Source organism: Musca vetustissima, unplaced genomic scaffold, assembly GCF_032173495.1.
Source record: "Musca vetustissima isolate MV318-11 ecotype Yass unplaced genomic scaffold, APGP_CSIRO_Mvet_v1 utg13812, whole genome shotgun sequence".
NCBI lineage: Eukaryota > Metazoa > Arthropoda > Insecta > Diptera > Muscidae > Musca > Musca vetustissima.
Window position 1 is genome coordinate 105673 of NW_026877288.1, and position 26784 is coordinate 132456.

Genomic DNA, 26784 nt, shown 5'->3' on the forward strand with positions numbered 1-26784 from the left:
TTGAAATATTTAGTGGGCGCCACTATCCTGTTTTTACCCATAACTAATTTCGATTCAAGGTCCAGACAAGGCGTGGGTTTTTTTAAAAAAATATTTTTTTAAGGATCCACACAAGGCGTGGATATGAAAAAATATATATTTTTTAAGGATCCACACAAAAAAATATTTTTTATAAAAAAAAAATTAAAAAAAAATAAAAAAAAAATATTTTTTGTCAAAAAAAAGTTTTTAAAAATATTTTTTATGAAAAAAAAATATTTTTTTTGATTTTTTTTAAATATTTTTAATGAAAAAAAAAAATTAAAAAAAAATATTTTTTATGATTTTTTTTAATATTTTTTATGAAAAAAAAATTAAAAAAAATATTTTTTATGAAAAAAAAAATTAAAAAAATTTTTTTCCAAACATTTGTTTTTTTTAACAACCAACAATATTTTTAACATAGTTGGGCCCCACAATCCTTTTTATTTTTGCCACTACGTGATTGGAATAATACCTTGAAGAAATTTACTGTAGTATTTCCTAGAACTGTACCTCTCATTTAGAAAATAAATCGTTTTTAGTGGACTTATTTTTAACACATTTGGGTGCCACGGTCCCTTTTTTGACATAACACTCTATATATTGATAATATTTTTACGGTTCCAACAGAATTAGATACATTTTAGGTGCCGATTGCGTAGCAAATCTCCCTAAACAAAAATTATTAATATCGGCCGCCCACAGTTAGGTATAGCCACCATATAACCTAGTTAATTGCATCTAAATACTCCCATCTCTGGCTAAGCAAATGCTGTTTTTGTAAAATTAAAATACGACCAAACTCCTTGGTTTTGAAAAATATGTCATTTATTTTTGATTTGAATCAGAAAACATCTATAAACATAAATAAAGGTTTGGTCGTAAGTCACTCGAATTCGTTCGTTTGGAATTTTACAAAAACAGGCTGTTAAAATATTTGGGATTATTTATAAATATTATGTTGCATAGTATAGACAAATATTTTTTAAAATAAACATAAATTAGTGAAATACATTCTTGTTCTAGAAAAAAATATTTTCAAATATGCAAAATGATTTATGAAAATATTTGTTATTACTGGAATTAATCAGTGTCGGTTTATAAAAAAATAAACATTCAATTAATAAAAAGAAACAAATATATTTTTTTTTGTTTTGCAATAAGGATATATAAATTTAAATAAATGTTGCAAAATATCTTGAAATAATATTTTTTAATTGTATCAAATTTCCATTTCATTTTTAATATTTTTCATTATTAAATTCTCTACGCAAATATCTTCAAATATTAAATCAATTATCAAATATTTTTTTAATTAGAGCAAATTTCATATTTTCATATAATTATTTAATATTTTCCTTCATAAAACCCCCTACGCCTCTGTTTACAAGCGCCAATTCATATGACACACTTTCTCTCACATATGGGATTCTCATAGTTTATATCTCTCACTGTCAACGATAGACTTTCGCTCTCTCTCACTCTAGCAAAAAACTATAAATGTTATTAGATAATAAAACATATTTTTCTGTTTTTTGTTATTGCAAATATTATCATATATACATTATATATTATAAATTTTACGTCAGAATTTATAAATAAATTTAGACGTGCTCGATGACAACACAGATGATTTTATCTTATATCACAAACACACATCCACACCCCCACACACAATAAATGTAAATAAACCGGCTTTTGACAATATGCGCCTCTTTTCTTTCTTTCTTATTTATGTTTAATTTAATTTGCTGTGAATTATTAATAACTATTTACTTTTGCATTTATTTTTATATTAATATTAAAATATATTTTTATTTGTTGTTGCACCGCCGATGTTGTTTTTGTATAAAATTATAAATTCCAATAGAAAACAAAACGCACAAAACAAACTAGTTGCCAAAAACAGTACGACCTTTTGTAAATGCGTGACACATTGTTAGGGAGCAACCTTTTCTAAAAGCGTTGAATGCATTGTCAACATGTGTGATCATATAAATGTCATTAATTTGTGGGGTATATATTAATGTTTAAATAATAGGTTCCTCCGATCTCTCCTTAATGTTTCCTCGATTGTTTCTATCCTATTACCTCACCGTCTACCATAGTTTCGGGTTGAGTGTGGGTCTTGGATAGAAATTTCTTGTTCGCAGAACAGCTTCCAGGATTTGCGTTTGGCGGTTCTTGTAAATTTATTGCATTCTTTCCGTTTATCGTGGAAGTTGTCCAGAATACTGCAGATTTTTTCGGCGTGTTCTGTTGTAAAGCTTTCGGACCTATTTTTTTCGTTCCGAATCTCCCTTGTCATCCACGGGTTTTTAAGGCAGAACTCCTTTCTCGAAGAGGACAACTTTCTTTGAAAGACTTTACAATTACTTTCGTTAATTAGTTGACGTTCAGGTCTATGTAATTCGTGTCTAGGTATTCATAATTTGATTGCCCTAAACAAATTTTAAAGCATACATTAAGTAGAAATGATTATTCTTTGGGAAAAAAGCAGGGTTGTATTTGAAATTATCTAGATTTAGCATAGGATTTAGAGCAAATCGAGATATTAAGTGGATTTAATTTTGAATGGTAGATCGAGGTAAATTCAGCTCGATTTAGCAATTAAATCGAGATAATTCACTTTATCACGATAAAAGCTACAATCTAAACGCGCTTTAAAGCTTCGAGATTCGTTCCATTGTCGTTTTGCAAGAAGTAAGTCCAATCACACCTTTGGACCGAAGATCACACCAAAAAGTAAAATTTTCTGGATGTAATGGCCTCTCTTCAATTAGTACCCCAAACACCATTTTGTTTATTAACGTAATTGGACGATTATGTAAACCATAATCTCCTCTTGAAGCACGATATGTGGATTTGTGGCAAAAATCAAATCAGTCCAGACAACATTGAAATTTATGAAAAATTTATTTTTTTTTAAATTGGACCCCACCACCATTTTTAATTATATCCTGAGGAAATTTATTGCAAAAATTCCCTAGATCTGTCAGAATAACACTTCTTAAAAAATCTGCATTTATGTACGAAAATATTTTGGGCGCCACCACCAATTTCAGTTATGTCCTAAGTCAATTTATTGCAAAAATTCTCTAGATCTGTCAGATTAACACTTCTACATCTATTGAGAGTTTCTTTTATTTATTTTTATAATTTTTATTATATTTTTATAACATTTATAGTATTTTTATTATATATTTTATATTATATTTTTATTATATATTTTTTTAACGCCAAACGATTTACGTCAACGCTTTTAACATGGTTGTTTAGAACGCCATTTAACGACACGTCAAAATCCTTTCACATACTTTGAACGACGTTCAACGAAAGCGATGATCTGAAAAAAATAAAAGATTCACCTCTATTAAAGGTTATTTATTGGTTTTTATAATATTTTTTTATAATTTCTATTATATTTTATATACTGGTTTGAAATAAATGCTCCATTGATATCACACACTACTTTTTTGAACGCCTTACGTCGGCACTTTTACCACAGTTGCATTTAAACACCGTTTTTTAAGCAAATGACGCCGTCAAAGCCATACATATTTTGAACGGCGTTCAACGAAAGCGATGACCTGACAATGTTCCTGGGATTATTTCTTTCTCAGAAAACTTTTGACCTAAGCAGTCATGGCGTAAGTGGATCTTTCTTAATAATTAAAATAAATAAAATGTGAAATATTAAAGACATCCCAAGTGTAATTTTAAAAATTAAATTACCAAAATAATGAGAATATTTTAATTTATTAATTAATTGAAATATTTTTGTTTTTAATGAGGAAAAATAGGGCAATTGCAAACCAGCTTTATGGAATTTTCAATATTCATTTAAGTTTGGAAGCAATTGCCAGAGAAAATATATAAAAATTTTACCCAGATTATTAACTGTGATTTAATATAGGTTAATAATCTTCTAAAAGATTAAATTTTACATTGTTTATTAAATTGTTATTACTCTTATACAAAAAAATATCAAATTAACTAACCACGTGTCTTTCTTCTTTTTTACAGTTCAAAGGTTTCCCGTGATACGCTTTATGAAAGCGTAAACGCTATCTTGGACTACTCCAAGACCAAGAAACGCCGTTTCTTGGAAACTGTTGAATTACAAATCGGTTTGAAGAACTACGATCCCCAAAAGGACAAGCGTTTCTCCGGCACCGTCAAGTATGTTGAAGATGATGAGTTAATACCTGTATGATTTGTCACCCAGATGACTGGCAATTTGGACTGAATTGATGAATTCCACCAATTGGAAAGAGTTGTTAACTCCTCCGGGTGATAGATCTGCAGGAAGTCAAATGGCAGAAGCCATTTGGCGGACCTGTACTCAGGGTCTTAAAATCAAATTGAGTAGGTTTGATGGATTTCTTAGAAATCCAATCATCCGCCCCATTTTAATTTAAATTTTGAAACAAATTCATAATTTTCAAACTACGCTGCCACCCTAACTTCTATGATGGAAAGGGGTTAAGTGTAAGTTTTTTAACACAAATTGCTAGCCGCCAAATGAGTACAGGATTCTATTTTCTTTGTAAAATGATGTTATACAAATATGCATGTATTACCTGAAAACCTTAGAGCCTTTTGGTTTTCATGTGGAGTATAATTCACTGATTTACAATCAAAATCCAATTATATTATCTTTATCTAAGATGTAAGATAATTTACTAATTTGTTTTCTTATTTTTGCTTTACAGATTGAAGCACATCCCCCGCCCAAAAATGAAGGTTTGCATCTTGGGTGATCAACAGCATTGTGATGAAGCCAAGGCCAACGGTGTCGAATGCATGGATGCCGAAGCTTTGAAGAAATTGAACAAGAACAAGAAATTGGTCAAGAAGTTGGCCAAATCCTATGATGCCTTCTTGGCTTCTGAATCTTTGATCAAACAAATTCCCCGTTTGTTGGGTCCCGGTTTGAACAAGGCTGGCAAGTTCCCTGGTCTCTTGTCTCATCAAGAATCCATGATGGCCAAGATCGAAGAAGTCAAATCGACCATCAAGTTCCAAATGAAGAAAGTCTTGTGCTTGTCAGTTGCCGTCGGCCATGTCAACATGGAACCCGATGAGTTGGTCCAAAACATCCATTTGTCCATCAATTTCTTGGTTTCGTTGTTGAAGAAGAACTGGCAAAACGTTCGTTCTTTGCACATCAAGTCATCCATGGGTCCCCCACAACGTTTGTACTAATTTCGTTTTAGAATTTTTATAACGCTGCGCCACGGGAGACTTTTATTTTACATTTTAATGGAAGACCAAGTCGAAAGATGTTTTTATAAATTGTAAAATAAAGGTGATAAAATGAAAAAAAAAAACAATTTTGCAATACTTTTTTATATTCTTATTGAAGTTTAATGGTAGAAATTTGAACCTATGGCGGGTTTTGTCGTCGTTTATGACCCTTGGGAATGTTTTAATTTTTTCCATGGTTTTACATTTGTTATTACTTCTTTTGGGGGGTTCTTTTTTGAAGATGTTTGCACACTTACGTTCATGGTCCATTTTTGATTCTTTAGAAGATATATAAATATTAAAATAATTACTACCAAACAAAGTATCCAAAAAGACCTTTGTTTACAAATCATTGTGTTGAACGACAGCTGATACTTTTACGTGTTCACTAAAAGGATCAGAATAAGCTAGTTCGTACTAGTTTCATTGAATGAATCACTGAATTTGAACATTGGCCTAATAGGAGAAACAAGATCGAAACAAAATATCCAAGAAGACAAGCTGATACTATTACGTATTCTCCAAAAGAAACTAGTTCATACTAGTTTCTTTTAATGAATCATTCAAGTTGAACAAATCAATTGTTTACATTATAATACTTTGAAATTTTGTTATTACTCCTAGGATGTTTGGTATAAAAATGGGATGCATCGGTCCACTTTATGGTATGGGTCCAATATAACGACATTAACCATTATTCTGCATTATTTGCACGTTTTGGATTATCTTGGGGAAAAAGATCTTCCTGCCAAAAACGATCAATATTTTAGGCTACTCCCCATATAACGGCAGCTCCTAAATGTCGGTATTTTTGGGGTTTAGGGACCGATTTCATTCGATTTTTTTATAATTCTAGATTTTTTTGAATATTTCTTAAAGGTTTTCTTATTTAGAAGATTTTTTCGAATACAAATAATTTCCACCACAATAAAAATCCAAATATATTTTGAATGTTTTCATTTATTCAACTTCAAATTATCCATGTGTACAATTTGGGCAATCATTTTTCTCGCTTCCTTCGCCACTGTCACATCAATATCCCCCATCTTAGGATTCTCCAATTTATATTCATATTTATTGATATCACAGTTATCACTCCATTCCTCGGAATATATTTCACCCAACTGTTCCAGAATATTATGTAAAATACAACATGCTTGGGCAATAAGACCTTTTGATTGGGGTTCAATAAATTCCGTTGATGAGAGTATCTGCCAACGGCCAAATAAACGTTTCAGCGATAATTCTCGGAAAATATTCAAATAACTTAATGCTGAATTGAAATCATGTTCATAAGATTCGGCAGGTTGTTCATATTTTTGCATAAGCCAGTTGCGTAAAGGATAGTATTCAGGGGCCACCACGAAATAGGATAGATTATCATTTCGTTTGGGTAGACTTTCCAAGTCATTTGAGTTCCCCAGGAACATTGTGGGTTGTTGATGGGCAATTTCCGCCTTACGAAATTGCAGACGATTATCGATTAACGTTTGGACAATTACACGATCCATGCCATAGGATTTACAGCCCGCCTGCGGGTAAGCAAATGTGGGTAATTCAAAAACACACAACACTCCCAAACAACATGGGGGCATATGTGAGGCCTTGGAAAATCCTTTACAAATTTTCTGAATCTCATCTACATCTTGGGGCATTTTTATATAATCCTCCGCGAATTTCTCTATCAAAGCATTGACAAATTCATATAATGCTGCTCGAACAAAGGTGGGTGGTTTATTGTAAAGTAAGCCCACGGCACGAAAAGTCTTTCCCGATGCCAATGTATAAATACACATGGCCACATAGGCCTCCATTGTTTGCATTTTCTCACTCTCATCGATTTGTATTTTTGCCTTGAAACGTGAACAAATCACACTGAAATTCTCCTTGGTCATATGGAATGCATTTAGCCATTGTTCTTCGGTAAAACGACTTAAGATGTCCTTAAAGAAATCAAATTTATTCCGCCCGGCATAAGAAGATGTTTGTTCCGATCCAATTTCTTGCAAGGATTTTTTCTGACCATCCTCCAGTAATTTCATAAACACCTTTGGTTCAATGCAGAGGGGAACCTGTTCCACAAATTGTGTTTGGATTTCACTCATCATTCGCATGAAGAGATTTCTCATTTGCTGATGTCGCTTTCGCCGCCTCTGTATAACTCTTCTTCTGCGTGTCATAATGAAGTGTTGATAATTTTGCAAATGTTGTTGTAGTAATGCCAGGGAACTGTGGAGTTTTACTTTGTGTTCTCCATTGTAATCCCTGGAAATCTGCTGCCATGTTTTTAGTTGTTTTTCGATTTGTTGGAAGTGTTCGACAATTTCTTCTGGGGCCTCACGGGGTTCTTCAACTGCATTTTGGGAATTCAGTGGGGTGTCTGTAAAAAAATGGGACAGTTGTTTTAATTTTATATGTGCCCCTAATTCTGTATTCAAGAGGAAAACCTTAATGACGAACTATGACTGCCCGTCATGGATTTTCATATCCATTTTGATCTGTTTAGCGAGCCATTACCTTCGTGGTCCATTCTGCTTCTTTATATATTAAATTAAAATTAATTTACAAATTAATATTTGTTTTATTTATAAGTATACGTTTTATCTGTTTTCAACAACGTTAGACATTCTACGAATAAGAGGGGGAAGACGAGAATGTCTGATAGAAAAACAAGCTCGAAACAAAATAAATAATAAGACTATTTATTGTTTACTTGTGTTGAACAGTGAACAACAGCTGATTCTCTTACGTATTCACTAAAAGGAACGAAATGAATTAGTTCATACTAGTTTCATTTAATGAATCATTACTTTTATGTTGCCAAACCTGTAATATTGTATAAAAATGGAACTATTTTTGGAAATTTTTGTTTGGAAAACGAACACCCACGATTGAGACTGCTATATATAATATAGAGGTTTGAAATTTTGCATACGTATTGTTATAAAACCTATTATGTTTGGTATTAAAAATAAGATATATTAGTCCCCATATAATGATGATACGACCAAGCATTCGGTATTTTGGCACGTTTTTAACCGATTTGGCTGTAATTTGGTATTTTGATTTTTAATCGGGTCTTCTTTTACCAAACATTTACCCCACATTTTTGGATATGTTTGGCTTGTTTTTCAACCGAATTGGCTGTAAGTTGGCATTTTGGGTGTTTATAGGGTAGGGTTTGGTTTCCAACAAAAATGCTCAATATTAGTCTGCTTTTCCACAGGCAGATTTTTATTTGGCAAATTTTTTCTTTTCTCTTTTGAAATTTTCGCTTGCTTTTCCATTAGCAAATTTTTCTTTGCCAAATTTGCGAATCAAAATACAAAAGAAAGAAAATAAAAGTCAAAAGTGTTTGCATTTTAAAGATTTTTTTAATATTTTATTTATTTTTTATATATTTTATTATATAAATTGCAAAAATTAAAAATTAAATTTCACTAGCACAAATTAAAGCAAAAGGTTTGTAAACAAAAGCCGGCTGTTTGTCAGTAAAGCGAATAGGTTCAAAAGGAAATGTCAACAAAATTGTTTTCAACATCGGGTCTTCTTTTACCAAAATTTACACATTTTTCGGATATGTTTCGCCGAATTCATGTTACAACACTGCTATATATTTTTTCTTTTCTCTTTTGAAAATATTTTTCTTTAGAGGTCAAAATACAAAAGAAAGAAAATAAAAGAAATTTTGCATTTTAAAGATTTTTTTAATATTTTATTTATACAAAAGGAAATGAACAGAGCAAAGCAGAATTTGCGTGTACGGCAAATTCTGAACAGGCAAATTATTGTTTTTCTTCCTCGCACCCCTCTCGCCTACAAACTCAGTATTTGCCAAATAAAAATTTGCCTGTGAAAAGCAGACTTAGTCCACATTTTACGATAGACACACATATAAGGGTATATTGGTACATTGGTAAGTATGGGCACGATTTTCCACCGAATTGGATGTAATCCAGCATTTTCTCATAGGGTAATACATATTCTCACCAATAAATATCAATATTGGTTCACTTCTTAGGATAGCCCTTTATAACCATACCCTCATTATTCACCCAAAATTTAACATGACACAGTACCCCGTCATATATAAATATTCTCTTGGTGAAATGTATAAAAAGTTGGAATTTAGCTATGTTTTTTTCTTTCAAGGCCCCCGAGTGAATATAACGAAAACATTACCTACAACAAAGTAAATTGGAAAAATACAAAATTTCATTAAATTATATATAAATTTGTATAAACTAGGCTGAAAACAATCTGAAGATTTAGTATGCAGAAAATTAAACTGTTTTAATAATTTAATTGAGTGTTTTTTCTTTTACCTTTTGCCTCTAAAATGCTAATCAACAACTGTGATTTCTATTAACAACGTCCATTACCCATACAAAAGCTAAACGCTATGAAAACACCTCACAGCTGTTGAAAGCCATATGACGGCGTAACAACCGAAATCCACCCACAAACTCTGTAATCTGCTGCTCTTGTTGTTGCAAATTTTTTGTTTTTATTCGTTTTGTTTTGATCCACACATTCTAAACAAAATCAAAATTTTGACGTTAACGTCTGCGCAGCACCAGCGACGTCAACCGCAAGGAGTGTGTGTCCGATTGTTGGCAGCAGCAACGAACGAGGAATACCAGAAAAAAAGAGATCAAATGAAAAATTGAGGAAAATTTTAGAAAAAGTTGATTTTTGTAAAAATTTGGAATATTGGTGAAAGGGAAAAACGAAAATTGGTGTTAGGCAATCGGAAAACGTAACGTAGTGAAGCCTCTAAATCGAAAAATTAAGGAAAAACAGATAAAAAAGAAAATTTTGTGTGAACAATGGCCAGTGGTGGAGGAACAGTGAATATTGGTGGAAATGGTGTTGCTTCGGGAATGAATGTAAATCTCCAAGCCTTGCAGACATTCCATCAACGTTGTGGTCGCCGTATTACCCTGTCCAATGGTAATCGTACAGCCTCCCGTTCGGTTAGGGATTTCAGTCATGCTTTGGTATTCAGTGCAGAGCCATTAATTGATGATGTCTTGTTTGAGGTTGTCATAGAAAGGAAGGTGAGTGGGTGGAAGAGAGGAGGCGGAACAAAAGGATTTCTCTTGTTTGGCTAAGTTTTTTGAACTTTCTTTGTTTTTTGTTTGTCTTTTCTAGAATCACTCATGGGGTGGCAGTATTGAAATTGGGGTCACCTCTGAATCACCCGACAAACTGGAATTGCCTTCCTGTGCCACGGTTATGCGTAATGGTACCTGGGTCATGTCCGGCATAGATGTACGCAAGGATGGCCTTTGCCTAACGGAATTTTATGGTGTGGATTTGGAGACCCTCAACGAAAATGATCGGGTGGGCGTGATGAGAACCTCCAACAATGAGTTGGTGTTCTATGTTAATGGCGAGTCCCAGGGAGTGGCTGCCGTGAATATGCCCAAAACCCTGTGGGCTTTGGTGGATTTATATGGACGCTGTGTCCAGGTGTCCATTTGTCCCACAGATGGCAATGGTGGTTGTGGGGTAAGAATTTCGGAAATCACAATTTTTAGGGAAGGTTTTAATTTTTGTGTGTTTTTTTGCAGGACTTTTCGGAAGAGCTACCCCAACACTCCCAACAACTTGTCCAAAACATCGATGTCGATGTTACCGTCACCAGTTCATATACCCCTAATGGTGGCGGTCATGCCGCCACAACACTAGCAGATGCCCCACCCTCATTAGCCAATTCATCTATCTTGAATTTGGCCAATTTCGGTGCCACCTCAACACAAATAAGCACCTCCTCGCCGGGTGGTGACTATTACGATATGAATGATCGTCTGCGTTTTCATACACGTTGTGGTTCGTTGGTTAAGCTATCTCCGAATTGTCGTTCGGCTGAAAGAAGGCGTCCATTGGATGAATTCAATAATGGTGTGGTAATGACCCATCGTCCGCTCAAGGACAATGAACTGTTCGAAATACGCATTGACAAATTGGTAGACAAGTGGTCGGGTTCGATTGAGGTGGGCGTTACCACACACAATCCTACGGTCTTGCATTTTCCAGCCACTATGACAAATATGCGTTCCGGCACAATAATGATGTCCGGTTGTGGCATATTGACCAATGGCAAAGGCACCAGACGTCAATATGGCGAATTTAATTTGGATGAGCTGAGAGAGGGTGATCGTGTGGGCATGATGCGTAAGGCCAATGGTAATTTGCATTATTATATTAATGGCCAAGATCAGGGTGTGGCCGCCACCAGGGTGGCCTCCACACTGTGGGGTGTTATAGATCTTTATGGTATGACCATAAAGGTGACGATTGTGGATCGTGATGAGAGGGAGCAGCAGAATTTGGTGACGCGACGGAATAATTTGATATCCACGAATGCCACAGCGGCATCTGTGGGCGGATTGCAAAATGTCAGCGCCAATGGTAGTGGTTTGGCAAATTCGGCAGCCCCCACACCAGTTTTGAGTTTGCTCAGTCCTGAAAGTGAGGTCGCTGCCATGGCAGATTCAGGGCATGCTGGTACAGCGAATCCTTCGAGAAATGATGATCGTTTGACATTCCATCCCTTGTGTGGTTCGCATGCTACGGTGACTCACTCGGGAAGGACGGCATTGAGACCAAAGTAAGTCAATTGAAAATGAATGGTATTTGGGTCCGGTATTAATTTTTGTTGTATTTTTTTCTTTTAGTGCCTCGGATGATTTCAATAACGGTGTGGTCTTGACCAGACGTCCTCTGAGACCCAATGAATTATTCCAAGTGCGTTTGGAGCGAGTTGTTACGAAATGGGCTGGTTCGGTGGAGATGGGTGTTACCACGCACAGTGCTGAGGAATTGGATTTCCCCTTTACCATGACCAATGTGAGGTAGGTTGGGAAGAATTTTACTGAATTTTCTTAGAGGAGGACTGGGAGACTATTTCGGAATTTCCACAGAGGAACCGCATATGTCATTGAGTTGAGCCTAGAATGACATGTGGCAAGTTTGATCATAATCGGTTCAGATTCAGATATTGTTCCCTATATAACTTTGTCCAATTTCAAGAAAATGGTGTCCGATCGCCATGCAATTTTGCATATGATATTGAATAGAGGCTAGAATATCGGGTGTCAAGTTTGATTCCGATTCGGTTCCGATTTCAATATACCTCCCATACAAAATTCCGTTCTATTTCTTGTAATCGGTGCACCAAAGACCCTACGACTGTCCGATTGCCATGATATTTTGCATAGGCCACTGAATTTAATCTAGAATTACGATTGCCAAGTTTAATTAAAATCGGATTCCGATATAGGTCCCATATATAACTTCGTCCGATTTTATGTAAAAGATGTCCAATTTCCCAGAAATTTTGTCATAGGCTATTGAATGGAGGTTAGAATGATGGGCGACAAGTTTACTTTAAATCGGTTTGGATTTCGATATAGGCCCCATATATTTATTTTCTTCGAAGTCGGACCCATCTGAAAATTTTACTTTTCTAACCGATTTTTGATTTTTCTCCCTCATTTCAGATCTGGCACCTGGATGATGACGGGCAATGGTGTCATGCACAATGGCATAACGGTAATCGAGCAGTATGGTCAAAATTTGGATCGCCTCCAGGTGGGAGATCGTGTTGGTGTGGTACGCAAAGATGATGGCACGCTGCATTTCTTTGTCAATGGGGTTGATCAGGGGCCGGCGGCAACAAATGTACCCGAACGGGTTTATGGTGTTATCGATCTCTATGGTCAGGCGGCTCAGGCCTCCATTGTGGATACTTCGGAATGCAATAGCCCCGATACTGGCAATTCCACAATTTCAAATACCACTTTATATAGTGAAACACCATTGCGGTTCCACAGCATTCATGGTAAAAATGCCAGTATTTCAAATTCAGGATTAACCGCATCTCGGCCGAACTCTTTGGCCGAGTTCAATGATGCGATTGTTTTCAGCAACCGCCCGCTGAGGCAAAGGGAACTGTTTGAGGTATGTTTGGAGGAAGTGGTACGTCATTGGTCGGGTAATATTGAAATAGGTGTAACCGGTTCTCGGCCCGAGGATATACAATTGGCTGCCAATGCCACGGAAATGGATGCAAATGACACGATTATATTGTGTGGTCCCATGATTTTCCATAATCGCAAAAAATTGCGGAGTAATGTCCTGGTCGATTTGGATACGTTGGGTACTGGGGCCAGGGTGGGAGTGATGCGTAATGGTGATTTTATACATTTCTTTATTGATGGCATTGATCAGGGTCCGGCATGTGAATGCCGATCACCGAATGTATGGGGTGTCATCGATTTGTATGGACAATGTGCCCAGGTATCGTTGACCCAGGCCCAGGCAACGGATATGCGAGCTCCATATGCCACCAGTGAGAATTCACAAAGTTGTCAGGCAACATCGGTAATCCAACCGACCACATTGGAGACGAAGCATCGTTGGACATGTATATCAGGAAATGTAACCTTGACACAAAATTGGACAGTGGCGTCAAGGTTGACCGGGGCTTCGGCAGCCCTATCACGGTGTGTGGTATTTTCCGAACATCCATTGAGTGTCGGTTCACCGTTTGAAATAAAATTGGTGTCGCATAATCCGTTGTTTGCGGGTAAGTCCAGCTTTTTGAAATATACAATTTGAATGATCACACCCTCCCTCTCTTTCTATCTCTCTCTTTTTAGGCTGCCTCAGTATTGGTATCACCGATTTGAATTTAGCCGACGATAATGTCCGCAAAAACATACCGTTGAGTATTAAGCGCATACCGGCCAATGTTTGGTATGCCTCGGGTAATGAGGTCCGTTACAATTCCACATTGTTGCAAAGGTCAATGACCTCTTTGGAATGGCTAAGGGTTGGCGATCGCATTGCCCTGGAATTGACACCGGCAAGGACATTGAAGATACTACTTAATTCGGAGGATATGAATATACAATTTCAAAATGTTCCCAATGTAAGTAAGCGCATTGAACTTTGGGGGGAATTGGTTCGGATTGATCCGATATTATGTAAATGGCGTACTGAGGGCGACACGTCTGGCCGATTGGCACGAAATTTTGCAAATGAGTATAGGATTGTGTGTGAAGTATAATTTTAATCGGTTCGGATTTCGATATAGCTCCCAAGGAAAATTTCATCGGATTTCATGTAAATGGTGCACGAAAGCCCCTATGCCTGCCCGATTGACACGAAATTTGGCTTAAGCTTAATGAATTGAGTCTAGGATATTGTGTGCCAAGTTTGCTTTAAATCGGTTCAGATTTCGATATAGTTCCCTTGTAAAATTTCGTCCGATTTCAGGTCAATGGCGCCCAAAAGACAGAAAATATATCCGATTGGCACGAAATTTTGTATAGGCTGTGCCAAGTTTGATCTAAATCAGTTCCGATTTCGATGTAGTTCCCATATAAAAATCCGTGGGATTTTAGTAAAATTGGGTATTAAGGCCGCTACATATGTCCGATTGACTCGAAATTTTGTGTAGACTAACAAAATGGGTCTAGAATGACATGTTCCAAGTTTGACTTAAATCGGTTCCAATTTCGATATAGCTCCCATATACAATTGGGGATTAAAGACGCTATGTCTGTCCGATTGGTACGAAATTTAGTACAGGTTATCGAATTGAGTCCAAAATGAGATGTGCCAACTTTGATTTAAATCCGATCAGATTTCGATGTAGCACCCACAAAAATTCCGCCCAATTTGGTGCACCAAATTCCCCACAACTGTTCGATTGACCCGAAATTTTGCACATACAATCCAATTGAGTATAGAAACGCAGGGGTTAAATTTGGTTCATATCGGTTTGATTATAAATATTGGCCCCATCCTTCGAATCGATCCTCCTTAACCTTCTTCTTTACCGATTTTTTTCTTTTGTCTCATTTTCTTCCAGGATGTCTATGTGGTAGTCGAGTTACAAGGCTCCACAATGGCTGTACAGGTGATTTCATCACAAGGTCCAACCTCACCCCTAAGACCCTTCAGTTTACGCCTTCAAGATTCCTTGGAATTTGGTGTAGATCCATTAAATAAACAAGATTCCATGTTGGAATCCATTGAATCGGAAGCATTGGTATATGAATTCTCTGAGATATGTGGTAAAAATATCCGACTACTCGAAGAACATCGTTCGGCAATGCGTTCGCAATCGTATAATAATGGTTTGGTATTCGTTACCAAACCACTGTGCAAGGGAGAGAGTATCAGTGTAAGTAGAATGCGATTCTTTTTTCAAATCCGAAATTAATAAATTCTCCATTTCAGATTAAAATCGATTCCATTAACAGCAAATGGAAGGGTACCATAGGTCTGGGTGTGGTGGGCCAGTGTCCACAAATCTCATCATCCGGCTCTGCCTTACCACCGTCCATTATCCAATGTAAACGTCCTTGTTGGGTGGCCACCCATGATTATATTAATGTAAATGGTCAAAAAATTGCCTCCAAATATGGTGAGGCCTTGGAGCACATACAGCCGGGAACGGTTATAACCATGACACTGACACATGCGGGCATGTTAAGTGAGTCCAAAACAAAATTGAATTTTAAAAATTATTTTATATCGATTTTTATTTTCAGTCATTATGGTGGGTTCCATTAACTTGGAGGACTTGACATCGGGCCTCTCAAATCATGTCTATCCCGTTTTCGATTTATATGGTAAATGTGAACGTATTACCATAATAACGGGCAGTGATGCGGCACGTAATGGTACACCCATTGTGGAGGAATCGACGGCATTGGAAATCGATTCCATAGATCAGGATTCTAGCATACCACAGTGTGAAAAGGCCGATTTGGAAGTACATGAAAAGGAAACGGAACAATCGATAAGTTTAAATACGCAACCAACAACAACGACAGCAATGTAAGATGGAGATTTTTTAAGAAATATTTTTTAGGGAGCGGAATAAGGTGTGGATTTTTTAAAAAAAATTTTAGAGACCGGAACAAGGCGTGGATTTTTTAGGGATCTACAGCACCTGAGGATTTTTTAAAGTAATTATTAGGGACTTACAGCACCTGAGGATTTTTTAAAGTAATTATTAGGGACTTACAGCACCTGAGGATTTTTTAAAAGTATTTTTAGGGTCCTACAGCACCTGAGGATTTTTTAAAATTATTTTAAGGGACCTACAGCACCTGAGGAATCAGATAGACCCATGGTTACTTTTGAGAATATGCATAGAATCACTTTCCGAGTCGATTTATGAATGTCCGTTCATGTGTATTTTCGTCTGATTTAATGTAAATGGTGCGCCAAAGTCCCTAAGTATCTTTCGATTTTCATAAATTTCAGTTTGGTACCCAATGTGGTGAAGAGTATCATATAGTCGGCCCCGTCCGATTTTTGAACTTTCCTTACTGGTTTTATATTGCTTCATTTTCTCTCCTATAGGAACCGTTCGGTCATGGAAAGTGTCTCCGAAAATCTCTTACTCAATATGTCTATTAAAAATCGTACGCTTGAACAAAATCGTGCAGATCCCACTAGTTCCAGCTCATCGTGGTAAGGGATGAATTACTTATTTTTTATAATTAAATTAAATTTTTTTCTTCTTCCTCTTCCGCCCTCCCAGCTGCCTTCAAGAGTCTCTATTATTACAGCATAACACAAATTTACACATACAATTAAGTCAGAGTACCCAGCGATTTTATAATGCTTTAATTGGTTTTGATAACAGCAACTCCTCGGGAGGAGCTTCCACATCAACAGCGGCCGCCGCTGTAGCAGCCGGCGGTACCTCCACAGCCAGCAATCCGTCAATGAATAGCAGTAATCAATTGCAAAATATCGATACAAATAAAGAAATCGAACACCACGCCGAAGATATTAATGGGGCTGTGGGTGGATTTTCACCCAGGGATACAACAGAGGTGTCGGCAGCAGCCATGGTGGTGTCGAACAATGTACGCTGTGCTTCCAAAGATAATCTGCATGAACTCAACGAAGAGGCCAATTTGGCTTTGCAACAACAACAAAGGCAAGAAAATGAAACGCTGGATAATAATACCAACGATAATTGTGCGGTCGAAAGTTCCGCAAATAATTTGTCCATTGAAATAACCACGGCAAATGATAGTCCCTCCTCATCCGCAGTGGATGTTGATGAAGATTGTTTGGTAGATGTTTTCAATGACCGTCTGCTGCTACTGCGTCAATTACATTTGCAGCGGCGCCAGGAGCAGCAACGCCTCCAACAACAATTTAATTTGGATAATTCCTCATCCTCTTCGGCGGTGGTTTCCAATCAATTCGATAGCATGCAATCGATCGCATCCATTGAGCGAAAAGATTGTGAATATTTGAAATTGGTACAGGAGTTCCGTAACTCTTTGGTATTGCCCGAGAGTTTCTTTCAATCGACAGTGGAACCGATTTGCTTTTGCAGCCACTGTAATGCCCAGGCATCGGAAAAGCTACACGGTTGGGTATACTTCAAATTGAATCAACAGACCGTCAATTCGAATTCTTCGACTCAACATGCTTTGGATGGCGATATGAATGGTGATTGGTTGCCGTTGTTCTATATGACGCGGGTGGATAAAATTCGTGCAATTCTTGATCATGGTCAGCCTTTGCCCATCGATACAAATGGAGAAATGCATTCCCATGCCAGTGGTGGCAGCAATCAAAAAGATGAACCTGGAACGCGTCTGGAATTACATTTCACTCCCAACTCAACGGCCATTATACCCATAAATCAGCAGTACAAATATCATTTTTATGGGCAGATCTATCAAATCAATACAGCCTTTGAGGTGTATGTGCGGCGGCAAAGTCTCTGTGCTTCATCGAAATCGACACTACACGAGGGAGGAGGTAAATTTCATGAAGAGCGAAGGTCGTCAACATCCGATGTTGATTTGGCAGGGTGTTCCACATCTTCGGCGGGGGCTGGAGGAAATGCTGGCGCAGCTAATGGGGCCTCTGGGGGTCATCATGATTTATATGCCGGACCCTCCACCTCGTTATCCTCGGCGCCGGTTATTAAAGATCAAACCTGGTTTACCAAAGAGGCTGGCGCTTGTGTTATAACTGCTTTAATTTTAAAGCTTGATAAAATCGGCACATCATCATCGTCAGCATCCAACACAACAATGGCCAACACAGTGGCCAATGAACATCATTAAAAACAAAAACCCGGCAAGGATCTCCCTCATCCTCCACAAAATGATATTAAATATTGTCTTACAAAAAAATAATTAGCTTATAAAAACAAAAATTTGTATTATTATTTATTTATATAAAAAACGAACGAACTTTGTAATGCTTTTTCGAAAAAAAAAGAAATATTTAAAAAAACTCATACTCTATATTTTTTCAAAATTTGTTAAATATAAAAAATACTGTATTATTATTATTTTTATGCACAAAGCACTGATTAGCTTTAGTTCCCGAAGAAGAAGAAAAAATAACAAAAACAAATATTAAGACAGAACAACGTATGTCTGTATGTGTGTCCTTTTTTGACTTATTTTCTTAAAATATTATTATTAATAAAAAAAGAAAATTCAAAATAAAAAATAAATAAATAAAAATATTGTAGTTGCAAACCAAAAAAAAAAAAAAATGCATATTGCAGAAGCACACAATTCGATGTATGTGTATGTGTGAAACAATCAAAGGAAATTGTATGAAATTTATGCAATAATAAGAATAATAAAAAAATTGGAATTCGAATAAGATATTGAAAATTTCGAAAATATAAAAATATACATTATTTTATTTTGAGGACCATTACTAGGCGTAGATTTTTGAAAAATATTGGTTAAGGAGCCCTCACAAGGTGGGAATATGAAAAAAATATTTATTGACCAAAAATATGCGTTGATTTTTTTATAGAGCCCTCATAAAGCGATGATTTTGAAATATTTTATTAAGGAGTCTTCACAAGGTGGTGATTTGTAAAAAAATAGTTTTCCAAATCTGCTTCCTCTTCCACACAAATTTCCTACCAAACACATTGGTGGATCAGCACTGATTTCTCTTGCAGATTTTACCAGCCGTAATTGTCCTCTGACAATTCAAATGCAACACATGCATGATTCCACTTGCGTATGTTGTCAACACACTACGTAACATACCCGACACCCGGTTATACAAGCTGTTATGACTCTCAATGCCATTTCTTTTTTTTGCACACTCTGATCACACAGCTCGGTCACTTTCCACTGTCTTCCTTTCTCACCCAATCAACTATAGTCTTACTCGGATTCACTCTTTCCGGGACCGTGTGCTACTGACACTCTTGTAACACATTATCGCTGCTTTTCGACACACGAGAAACCACGATCTGCTAGAGTGGATTTATTATGACAGATGCCTGCCGAACATTTATACACTAAGCATTTACGCGCTTCTCCAGATGCCTGCCGAACATTTATACACTAAGCATTTACTCCATCTGGACTTACGATATGTCCAAGAACTCCCTGGGCTTTTTGCTGTGACTGTGACTTCTTGGCTATGCCTGAGTACACTACTTATTCTTCCCATCGATTCTGGGCCCATAACCTGTTGTAAGTATTTGATTTGCCGCTGCTAGGTGGATTAAAGGAAAGACAATACTTGTGCTCTGGCTGGCGGCTTAATTGAGAGTAATTATCAATACTTCACACACTATACAAGAAAACATATTGCTACGACTATTTAAAAACTTGTGTGTAGGCCACACTAGGCGATCTCATCGCAATTACTCACGCATGTATGTTGTGTGTTGGAAGTCCGTAACGCGGACATTCAATAATTACAATAATTTTATTTTCAAAAATATTTTTTAAGTACCCCTCACAAGGTGGGGATATTTTAATATTTTTTTAAGAGAGTGGGGATTTGTAACGGCTCTGATTGGCTCTGACAAAGTCCAGGCTTATCTTAATCCCTCTTTCATCTCAATTGTGGACAATGACCTCCCCGCCGGGGTCACCTGGGCTTGCTATTTTTCATCAACACCCGTTGAAATAGTGAGCTAATATGTGCCGCGCGTTCACCCATAAGACTATATGATACCCTTCACCACTTTGGGTATATTCAACAGATGAATCCTAACAGATGTCCCACACATCAGTCTATACTTAATTCATTACGCTATGCCAAATTTTGTGCAAATCGATGAAACTATATATGGGAGCTATATCTAAATCTGAACCGATTTTCAGGAAACTAAACACACGTCATTCTGGACCTAATTCAGTACTCTGTGCCAAATTTCGTGCAAATCGAAAGATATATGGGGCCTTTGGTGAACCATTTACATTTAATCGGGTTTTCCGAATTTCAATAGGGTTCGTCCTTGGGCCAAATGAGTGAGCTGTACCAAATTTCATCCAAGTCGGATCATAAATGCGACCTGCACTTTGTTTACAATTTAACAAGGACAGACAGACGGACGAACGGATATGCATAAATCCACTTAGAAAGTGATTCTATGCATATTCTCAAAAGGAACCATGTGTCTATTTCGTTTCCTTTTGCCTGTTACAAACATATACACAATGACTTAATACCCTGTACCACAGAGTGGTGAAGGGCAAGGTTAGGTTTGGGTTGTTGAGTAGAATCTTAGACTCGGTGGAAAATGAGCACCCACTAGTCTGTGCCGCCAGTAAGCCAGGGCTGGACAGTGACACAGAAGATGCTCAAATGTCTCCGTGTCCTCCTCGTCAAGGCAGAGTCTACAGTAATCAATTGCATCAAGATCCCATTTACTAGTAAAACAATGACCAGTAATGATTTCTGTTATTACTCTTATTTCGGCTTTGCTCAGGTTCAACAGTGAGTGCGTCCTTTTGGTAGACAGAGTCGGCCATACGGATCTTGACACGTTGCACCTAGGTTCGTTGTGTCAAAGTTCATGGGCTCTTTTATCGAAGCTCTTTTCTCGGACCTTCCCAACCTTTGAGCCGCTGTCCGTTGCTGGGTTCTCGACAGATTCCCCATCGTCGGACGTCGCCGATTGCCTCTGAAGTTTATTGTCGGCAAGTGCTGACACAGGACCTGTTGTAGTCAGACTTGAAGTCGGTCGGTCAACAGGGTCTGCGCTTCCTTCGTTAATACTACAGCAATCCTCCTGTGTAGACTTGGCTGGGACCATCGTGGTGTCCAGCTCATCATCAGTTAGGGTAAGATTTAGTAGCAGTTCCTCCGGAAGCGTATCCCCACGTTGCTTTTCCGGTATCAGTCTGTCTAACTGGTCGAAGAGTTCCTTACTTTGATTCTCTAGACTATCGCGGATAGCTTTTAGAGTCCCCTGTAGGTCGTCCCTTGCCAGAACTACAGTCCTGTCAGCCAGAGACTGATTTAAGGCGATATTGAATACTTAAAGGTGTTCTATTTATTTGTTGTTCTCCATACCAATCCGCCACCAATGACCCTGAAATATATTGTTCTGCCACAAGTGCCCTCTAAGTAACTCCACATTTAATTTTTCCTTTTATCAAAATGAAGGACATACTGTCTTTTATTTTCCTTTGTTAGTTGTAGGTTTTTTCTCCCGCATACCAATATTATCTTTGTTTGTATATTTATTGCCCTATATATTTATCTAACCCATATTATTTTGGGCCTTGTTAGTACGGTCGTTTATTGTTAGCATAAGACCGAATGACCGACCATATGTCATCGTTGTCGTATGTAATTAAGACAATTGTTGGAAATATGTTTTGGAAATCCACAAAAGGGCAGCGATATTTATTTACACACATACACGCATACAAATATATACATATAGAAGGTTGGAGGGGATGTTTTTTAGGCACACTTCTTTTTTTGAAAGTCACGGCTTTGCGCCTTGTGAGGACTCCCAAAGAAAATATTTTCAAAAAAATCCACACCTAATGGTGGCTCCTTCAGGTACCTTAAAATATTTCCGTGTAACATAGGCGTATACATTATGACAACACTAATACGCCCCCTATGTTCCCGCTCAATTAAAATAGAGGCATTTTTGTACTTCCTCCCAAATGATTAGTTATAAAAAATAGATTTTTTTAATTAATCGTTATGAAAAAAATACGACTAAATCAAATATATTAAGTTTTCTAATACAAATTAACATGTTATAAAACCACAACAACAACAAAAACAAAATGATTTGTCATTGTATTGAGGCAATAATATTAAAAGACTTACACACATACACATCAGCACATTTGAACATGACTTTAGTTGATTGTACCCATTGGTATTGGTGCAGGGCTTTTACAACTGAAAAATTCTTTGTGTATTGGTGGGAGGGGGGGTGGTTGAAGGGTAACCATTATTAACGTGATTATTAGAGAGAGTTTTTATGCATTTATTAACTTTATTTACATTTATCATTTTCCGCACCAAATGGACAGTTGGGGTGAAGAAAAGAGCAAAGGTTTTTATTGAAAATATTTTTTTTAATATTTGTGGGGCGTGGATTTTTTAAAAATATTTTTTAAGTGCTATCCAGCGTACTGTGTGAATGACTGAGGCCAATGGTCAATAACATCATTGGACCATACCAATGCGGCTTCAGACCTTACAAATCCATCATTGACCAGATTTTCATTCTGCGCCAAATCCTGGAAAAGACCCACGAAAAACAAATCGACACATACCACCTATTCGTCGACTATAAAGCCGCATTCGCGACAGCCCTGTCCGTTCAGAGGTGTTTAAAGCCATGTCTACGTTCGGCATTCCTGCAAATTTAATACGGCTATGCAGAATAACTTTAAGTTGCACAAGGTCAGCAGTTAAAGTCGGAAAGGACCTGTCGGAGCCCTTCAATACTGAACGAGGATTCAGACAAGGTGACAGTTTGTGACCTTTTTAACATCCTGCTGGAAAAGGTCATACGAGAGGCAAAAGTGAACAGAAATGACACTCTGTACACCAAACAACACGCCAATGACATCGATATAATGGGTCGAATATTGCGAGCCGTAACAGCCACCTTTGAACAAATTGAGAAGGAGTCTGCCAAAGTGGGTCTGGCAGTAAACGGCGAGAAGACCAAGCTGACTCGGACCAACTGTAGAATTTGAGAACTATAGCTTCGTGGTATATTTCATATACCTTGCTACCGCCATAAATAAAACTAATGACATCAGTTTTGAAATTCGGAGAAGGATTGTGATGGCCAAACGATGATACTATGGTCTGAACAAACAACTCAAAAGCAAGGCCACCTCTCGCCAGACCAAACTCACACTCTATAGGACGCATGAAGCATGGGTACTTACGCAAGCAGATGTGGCAGCTCTTGGAGTGTTTGAGAGAAAAATTCTCCGAAAGATCTATGGGCCGATCTGCGTTGACGGTGAATATCGCCGTCGAATGAACCATGAGTTGTACCAGCTATTCTCGAACATCGACATTGTTTTTAGGCGTATTGGGCAGCAGCGACTACGTTGGCTAGGTCATGTTGTGAGAATGGATGAAGATGCCCCAGCCCAGAAGAATATAAAAGCGAACCAGCTGATGGTTCACGCAAGAAGAATACGTTGGAAAGATCATGTCGAAGACAACATCGCCGAAAAGGGTCTTTCAAATTGGAAAAACTGCGCAAAAGACCGACGCGCCTGGAAATCTTTTCTAAGCTCGGCTTATGGAACGAAAGTTCTGTCACAAGCCTTACTTATTTGGCCCAAGGACGAACCCTATTGAAATTGAAAAAATCGGTTCAGATTTCGATATAGCTCCCATACATATATATATATATATATATATATTCGTCCGATTTAAGGTGAATAGTGCAGCAAAGTCTCTATATACCCTTCGATTTGCACGAAATTTGGCATAGCGTACAAAATTAAGACTGGAAAGATGTGTGTTGAATTTCGTGAAATTCGGTTCTGATTGCGATATAGCTCCCATATGTATTTTCGTACGATTTAAGGTAAATGGTGCAACAAAGTCTCTAAATATCTTTCGATTTCCACGAAATTTGGCATGGCGTACTTAATTAAGTCTAGAATGATGTGTGCTAAGATTCGTGAAAATCGGTTCAGATTTAGATATAGCTCCCATATATATTTTCATCCGATTTTATGTAAATGGTGCCCCAAAGTCCTTATATATCTTTCGATTTGCACGAAATTTGGCATAGTACACTAAATTAAGACTGGAAAGATGTCTGTAAAATTTCGTAAAAATCTGTTCAGATTTGGATATAGCTCCCATATATATTTTCATTCGATTTTAGGTAAAAAGTGGACCAAAGTCCCTATATATCCATCGATTTGCACGAAGTGCACTGAATCGTGTCTAGGATGATGTGTGTCTAGTTTCGAGAAAATCGGTTCAGATTTAGATATAGCTCCGGTATATAGTTTCGTCCGATTTAAGGTAAAAGGGGCACTAAAGTCCCTATATATCTTTCGATTTGTACGAAATTTGGCACAGCCTACTGAATTAAGCCTAGAATGATGTGTGCCAAGTTTCGTGAAAATCGGTTCAGATTTCGATATAGCTCCCACATATATTTTCGTCCGATTTAAGGTAAATGGTGCACCAAAGTACTTATATATCTTTCGATTTGCACGAAATTTGGCATAGCGTAGTGAATTAGCTCTAGAATGATGTGTGTTAAGTTTCCTGAAAATCGGTCCAGATTTAGATATAGCCCCCATATATATTTTCATCCGATTTTATGTAAATGGTGCCCCAAAGTCCCTATATATCTTTCGATTTCCACGAAATTTGGCATAGCGTATTAAATTAAGACTGAAAAGATCTGTTTTAAATTTCGTGAAAATCGGTTCAGATTTAGATATATGTCCCATATATATTTTCGTCCGATTTTATGTAAATGGTGCCCCAAAGTCCCTATATATCCTCCAAATTGCACGAAATTTGGTATAGCGTACTGATAGATAGTGTACTGAATGGTCCTTCAAAAATGCGACGTCTGTTAGGATTTCATCTTTTGAATATACCCAAAGTGGTGAAGGGTATCACACAGTCGGCCCCGTCCGACTTTACTACTTTCCTTACTGGTTTAATATTTATTTCGATATTTTTCAATATTTAATAATATTCAATATTTAATATTTAAAAATCCATTTCTCTTCGTTTTCAATTTCTTAAAAAGCCTCAATTTCCGAAGCCGCTGCTCTCCCCAGAGATCAGCTATTACCTTGGCCACAGCTTTAATAACTTCGAATGTCGTCGAATGGGGGGTGGGGCAGCTGCCAACTTGTATGGTCATTGTGTATTGGGACACATGTAGTCTATTCTGTCATTGTTTGTTGACATGTCTATGTCGTGTAAAACTAAACTACTCCAGCTCCACTAGCAGGTCACCAAAGTCAGTCAGGGGGGTTGGTAATAATAATCGTCAAATACCCATTGGAATTACCTGGACAAGTGACTTTAGCTGCTCGGCAGTTAAATCAACATTTGATTAGTTGCTGCATAACTCTAAACGATAACGGTTGGATAAAAAAATTAGGAACTATAGCGGGATAAAAAAAAATAAAATTTTTATATGGCATTGTTCGGGAATCGGAGGAAATAAAAACAATATTTTGAAATAAAAAAGTAAATATTTGGAGTGCCTAAATTATTTGAAGACGTTGTGAAATATAAGATACGCCTGAAATGAACATATCCCATCGGAACCCTAATTCAGCTAAGCTAAATTGACAATTTTTTTGCGGGATGTCCAATTTTAAACTACTGGATTACAGATTATCTACAGAAAACCCAATTCAGCTGAGCTGAATTGTAGATTTCCCATCAGAAACCTAATTCATCTGAGCTGAATTGTAGATTTCACATCGGAAACCTAATTCAGCTGAGCTGAATTGTAGATTTTTCATAGGAAACCTAATTCAGCTAATCTGAATTGTAGATTTTCCACCGGAAACCTAATTCAGCTGAGCTGAATTGCAGGTTTGCCATCGGAAATCTAATTCAGCTGGTCTAAATTGCATTTTCAGTTGGGCTAAAATGATGATTTGTTATTGGAAACCTAATTCAGCTGGGCTGAATTGCAGATTACCTGTGGGAAATCTTATTTAGCTGGGCTGAATTGAAGATTTCTTATAAAAATCATAATTCAGCTAAGCTGAATTGAAGATTTCCTATAGAGATCCCATTTTAGCTAAGCTGAGTTGAAGATTAACTATAGAAATCATAATTCAGCTAAGCTGAATTGATAATTTTTGTAAAAATTCAGATTTCAATAGGAAATCTTCAATTCAGCTTAGCTGAATTACGATTTCTATAAGAAATCTTCAATTCAGCTTAGCTGAATTATAATTTCTGTAGGAAATCTTCAATTCAGCTTAGCTGAATTATGATTTCTAGGAAATCTTCAATTCAGCTTAGCTGAAATGGGATCTCTATAGGAAATCTTCAATTCAGCTTAGCTGAATTATGATTTCTATAGGAAATCTTCAATTTAGCTTAGATGAATTATGATCTCTAGGAAATCTTCAATTCAGCTTAGTTGAATTATGATTTCTATAGGAAATCTTCAATTCAGCTTAGCTGAATTATTATTTCTTTAGAAAACTTCTATTCAGCTTAGCTGAATTATGA

At 37.0% G+C, this 26784-nt stretch overlaps 3 protein-coding genes across 3 annotated transcripts; 2 read left to right on the forward strand and 1 right to left on the reverse strand.

Moving 5' to 3' along the window:
• Nucleotides 1-3591: 3591 nt before the first annotated feature.
• LOC133321865 (large ribosomal subunit protein uL1) lies at nt 3592-5246 on the forward strand. The gene is made up of 3 exons (XM_061530939.1): nt 3592-3671; nt 4048-4203; nt 4737-5246. The coding sequence occupies exons 1-3, from the start codon at nt 3667-3669 to the stop codon at nt 5227-5229; spliced, it is 654 nt and encodes a 217-aa protein (XP_061386923.1). The 5' UTR covers nt 3592-3666; the 3' UTR covers nt 5230-5246.
• Nucleotides 5247-6227: 981 nt separating this feature from the next.
• LOC133321856 (uncharacterized) lies at nt 6228-7801 on the reverse strand. Its single transcript, XM_061530927.1, has 2 exons — nt 7789-7801; nt 6228-7651 (listed from the first exon to the last, which is right to left on the reverse strand). Exons 1-2 carry the CDS (start codon nt 7799-7801, stop codon nt 6228-6230), a joined length of 1437 nt encoding a protein of 478 aa, XP_061386911.1.
• Nucleotides 7802-10100: 2299 nt separating this feature from the next.
• LOC133321857 (neuralized-like protein 4) lies at nt 10101-18398 on the forward strand. Its single transcript, XM_061530928.1, has 11 exons — nt 10101-10331; nt 10426-10785; nt 10848-11887; nt 11955-12131; nt 12780-13867; nt 13941-14212; nt 15158-15472; nt 15529-15784; nt 15843-16131; nt 16663-16773; nt 16844-18398. The coding sequence occupies exons 1-11, from the start codon at nt 10101-10103 to the stop codon at nt 18396-18398; spliced, it is 5694 nt and encodes a 1897-aa protein (XP_061386912.1).
• Nucleotides 18399-26784: the final 8386 nt, after the last annotated feature.